General features: G+C 50.5%; 1 protein-coding gene across 2 annotated transcripts; it reads right to left on the bottom strand.

Moving 5' to 3' along the window:
• Window positions 1-1277: 1277 nt before the first annotated feature.
• Window positions 1278-4111, bottom strand: LOC137419201 (myeloid-associated differentiation marker-like protein 2). Of its 2 annotated transcripts, none has more exons than XM_068105354.2 (2): window positions 4043-4111; window positions 1278-2722 (listed from the first exon to the last, which is right to left on the bottom strand). In XM_068105354.2, the coding sequence occupies exon 2, from the start codon at window positions 2712-2714 to the stop codon at window positions 1749-1751; it is 966 nt and encodes a 321-aa protein (XP_067961455.2). In that variant the 5' UTR covers window positions 2715-2722; window positions 4043-4111; the 3' UTR covers window positions 1278-1748. The 2 variants fall into 2 exon arrangements, with proteins under 2 accessions (XP_067961455.2, XP_078627038.1); XM_078770912.1 differs by having other exon boundaries at window positions 1287-2722; window positions 3904-4054.
• Window positions 4112-4846: the final 735 nt, after the last annotated feature.

The raw sequence follows: 4846 nt of genomic DNA, 5'->3' as shown, positions 1-4846 counted from the left end.
ACATTCGGATGGCAGTTTATAGCCAGGGCGTACATCTTGGGCAATCCTGCCAGTCTACGATATTCAAAACCTGTAAAGGGAGAGGTCGAGGAGGCTGCGACTTTCAGGCAGCAAGCCCTGCGCAGGAAAGAACGAGCGGTAGAGATGCAAAGTTTTGGGGAATGAACTGCTGCATGTATTAATAGCTTAACACGCGCAGCATGCGGTGCGTGGGAGTGGTGTGCGAATCGGTGTCGTGCTGCGACTCTTAGGGGTGTGCTGCATATCTGCAGCATCATTTGGCAATTGTCAGGTGTTCAGTTTGTTACATCATGCATGGCAGACCAACACGATGGTGCCCGCATGGGGTTCTATTCACGACCCGACTATAAACCGCCGCACTGGTGTCTCGCAGGGCTTCCCTTCACAAACTGATGTGAAATGAGCAACGTTAACCCCTATCGCTACCTTTACACCCTCTTAGCGAGGGTGAATACCACGTGACCCGTTGTAATTCAACAAGGCGTTTCTGTTCATATAGGGGCATCGCCCGAGCAAATTGAATAGATTCTGTTGCCCACGCAGGTTAGGGGTGCACAGGTGGCGGCGGCTTGGGAACCGGGATGGGTGCGAAGGCGCGTGCGGAATGCCAACCACGAACTGTGCCCACCCTGTAGGGAGGAGTAAAATGCGTGGTAATGGCAGAATTCCTGGAATACCGGCTAAATATAAGCAGAATATCTCACACACTGAAGTCAGCGTGGCCTGACATTGCAGCTTTGTGGCGTGTTGGTTGTTCCAATGGACCTGGAAGTACAGGTGGTTGAACAAGGAGCCGGGACGAGAGAATGGAAGTAGGTGAGCGATCAGCTTGGATTCAGAGAGGATAACCAGGTGAGGGGGACCTGGAAGAACGTACAGTTTGACCTGAACGTGCAGGTGGAGGATGGAGATGGTTAGACCATTTTTGAAGGCAAACCTGCAAGTTTACCTAAACACAATCACTGCAGGTGTGCACATTCCCATACCGGATTGGGAGGAAGCATCGATCCTTCTTTCTCGCGACGATTGAGCATCGTCTTCAGTGGCATATAAACAACTACATCCATATATATATATATATATATGTACATACATGTGTGTATTTGTGTTTTATGTGTTTATCTGTGTTTTTGTGTATCTATGCGTGTGTGTGTTTCTATGTGTGTGTGTGTGTGTGTATATATATGTGTGTGTGTATGTGTCTGTGTGTGTATGTGTAGTGATCAGTTTATGACAATAACGCACGCACATCGATTGCATTCTTTATATTGCACCAGTTTTAATTGCCACGGTAAAAACATTTCGCGTTTTCAAAAAAAACAATATATATGTACAAAATATTCTGAATTCACCGAAATAAATAATCAATAATTAATCAATTGCCAATATACATAATGTGCCGCGAAAGTGCACGCGACGCGCGGATTAGCGTTAATGAATGCAGTTTAATAATTTAACAGATCCCGTAACCATAGCGAAACGTCTGGTGCAAAATGGAGTCGTGTTCCCACACCACCACCCCCGACCTCCTGGGAGTCTCCCCTCCTCGCGCCCCAGACACCCTACTCCACATATACAGGCATAATAACTACAAATCGAACTATCGTAGCAGATGCTCAAATAACCTCAATTGAACCCCGCACGAATCGTATCCGTGCTGCTCATACGCCTCGTACATCGCTCAAGTGAACATGCCTCCAACCCCGCACGAATCGTATCCGTGCGGCTCATACGCCTCGTACATCGCTCAAGGCGGTACGCGTTCTGGCCGCCCTCCCCGCACGATGCGTGCCCGACAAATCGAGCACGTACACGAGGAGGTTAATGAAGGTAAACACCGCTACGATCACGTGCGCGTCCCACGCGCATCTCTCGTGCTCGCAGCGTGTGGGGCGCGTGGGGCTTCCGTACTGAGGGTCGAACGCGTACACCGGCCAAATGACCGCCGCGCTCAGGTAAAGGAGCACGGACAGGAGCGTGCCGAGGGCCGACGCACGGTGAGGGGAAGAGCCGCACGCGCACGCCGACTCGTGCTCGGGTCCGCGGAGCCACAAGACCCCTAGGAGGGTCGTGAGAGCAAGGCACGCGCAGTACACGGCGATGCACCAGTGCGTGGCCAGAAACCTTCCGTGCTGTCCGCCCGTGAACACGGCGCCCAGGATGACCGCACCGCAAAACAGCTCGATCACCTTGAGCAGGCCCGGCAGGGAGGCCATGGCCACGTGGCTCTTGGGCGGACGCGCCACCGACACCGCCACCTCGAGCACGTACGCGGCGCACGCGACCACCGAGCAGGAGCACGTGGCGATGCGGAAAGCGCGCACGGACTCGCAGCCCCGGAAGTAGCAATTGTAAGAACGTAGGGAGAACAGCGGGTACAGCACGCTGGCCGAGGCGCACAGCAGCGCGCACAGCGTGGCCAGGGACACGGTCAGGTTGGCCCAGGAGGTCGGGAGGCACGCGGAGAGGCGCGAAAGTTCGAGCACCAGGAGGGCGGCGCTCAGAGCCAGGCACGTGGCCCAGATGCCGAGGCACAGCAGTCCGTACGAGAAGGTCCATCCACCGCGGTGCACGGCCAGGCTGAGTGCCGCGCAGCTCAGGGCCGCCTGCAGCAGACGCAGGAGACCCCGGAGACTCGCCACGCTCGCCCAGTCCAGCGAGTCTCCTCCGCCGCTTGCATGACCTCCTTCCATGGTTACACCTGTCGGGACACGAACACACGCGGTTGACTTACTCCAGAATCCAAGGAAGCCTCATTTTATTGGAATTATTTCAAATAAGCAGGAAAAACAAAAATCTGCGCTTCAACTGAGGTGTAATGTTCAGACGAGGAGGCTCGAACTTAAGCAGACATACATGCATTACATTTGTGTAAAGGATAGAAAAAAGTTTTATATACAAGGTCGAGGCTCATGGAAGAGCAGTAAGGGAAAATAACATAATGTACAAAGACAACAGGTGCATGCAACACGAAAAGGAATGAATGATGAAAGGAGGGTAGAGAGTGGTGTTGCGAAGAACTTAAGGTACGTTGTTGCTTGAAGTTTAACTTTAAGGGTTGCATCATTTATCTGGAAGCACCACTGTACTGCTTATACAGTGCCCCCTGTTCGCAGCAAGCTGGCACTCGTGCCTCGGAAGGACGACAGCTTGAGTCAACCACACCTGGTGTTAAGTCAGCGGGAAACCGGGATTCGAACACAAGACCCTCGAATCCTAAACTATCCCCCCTAACCGTTACACCAACACCAGGTATAAGAACACAAGACCCTCGGATCCCAAACTAGCTATCTTAACCATTAAACCAACACCAGGTATAAGAACACAAGACCCTCGGATCCCAAACTAGCTACCTTAACCATTAAACCAACACCAGGTATAAGAACACAAGACCCTCGGATCCCAAACTAGCTACCTTAACCATTAAACCAACACCAGGTATAAGAACACAAGACCCTCGGATCCCAAACTAGCTACCTTAACCGTTAAACCAACACCAGGTATAAGAACACAAGACCCTCGGATCCTAAACTAGATACCTTAACCATTAAACCAACACCAGGTATAAGAACACAAGACCCTCGGATCCTAAACTAGCCCCGCTAACCGTTAAACCAACACCAGGTATAAGAACACAAGACCCTTGGATCCTTAACTAACTACCTTAACCATTAAACCATCACCAGGTATAAGAACACAAGACCCTCGGATCCTAAACTAGCTACCTTAACCATTAAACCAACACCAGGTATAAGAACACAAGACCCTCCGATCCTAAACTAGCCCCCCTAACCGTTAAACCAACACCAGGTATAAGAACACAAGACCCTCGGATCCTAATCTATGCCCCCTAACCGTTACATCAACACCAGGTAACACGACCTGGTAATTGTAGACCACGACCTGGTTGTTGTAGCCCATGACCTGGTTATTGTAGACCACGACCTGGTAATTGTAGACCACGACCTGGTAATTGTAGACCACGACCTGGTAATTGTAGACCACGACCTGTCCAACTCACCGGTTTGTTCGTGGTCGGACGGGAGATGATATTCCGCTTTGGACGCGTCCTGTGCTCGGGAGCCTGAGACCCCGCTCGGTCACGTCTACATATAGTCCCGGGGTTGTCCCTATATATAGCTCGGCACGGTAAAAGCGCCGGGAGCGTCGCTCCGCCATCCATGGCCGGCAGCTGCACAACCCGAACCCTGGCTCGACTCCCTATAGGCCCAACGAATACCTTCTCCATTTAACGTGCCGTGCACTGACCGCTTATTCACCTGCTTTTGTGACCCACGGGGCACCTGTTCGCACCTAATGCACCTTACATACAGCCAGCTGACTCATTTAATAGGTGAACCATCAAATAGGATGCGGTGCTCAACCGGGATCAACCAATTAACTTAGAGACCTCTTGTCACGAGGTCGTATTCATCAAGTTAAACAAGTGATAACAGTGTAATTCTGAGACTTTACTACATACGTGTTTGTTGTCATACTGTCACGTGACCCGCGCATCCAGAGACCGAGACGTTCGAGCGGGAAATCCATGGGAATAGTGAGCTTGGAATTGTGTGTAAATTGCAAATGTGTCGTTTTATAATTAGCCAAGAAGTGCTTAGTTCCTCATTATTTATTCACCAAATAGATGATTTCCATTGTCACGTGATTGCTTTCTTGTAATTGTCATATTGTTCCTCCGAATAGGTTTAGCGCTAATTAAAATACAGCTTTAATATATAGGTCACGCTATTCAAAAAGTTCTTTTCAACTTAACTCTATTCCAGGTCTTTTCAATTTCAACTAAACTCTGCCATGAAGTCCA

Source organism: Myxine glutinosa, chromosome 1 (genome assembly GCF_964187855.1).
Source record: "Myxine glutinosa chromosome 1, kmMyxGlut1.1, whole genome shotgun sequence".
Lineage (NCBI taxonomy): Eukaryota > Metazoa > Chordata > Myxini > Myxiniformes > Myxinidae > Myxine > Myxine glutinosa.
The sequence above is the reverse complement of the archived record's forward strand: the minus strand, read 5'-3'. Positions and strand labels throughout refer to the sequence as shown.

Excerpts from the sequence above, each read along its gene's own strand:
- LOC137419201 (XM_068105354.2), bottom strand. The coding sequence starts at position 2,714 with ATGGAAGGAGGTCATGCAAGCGGCGGAGGAGACTCGCTGGACTGGGCG.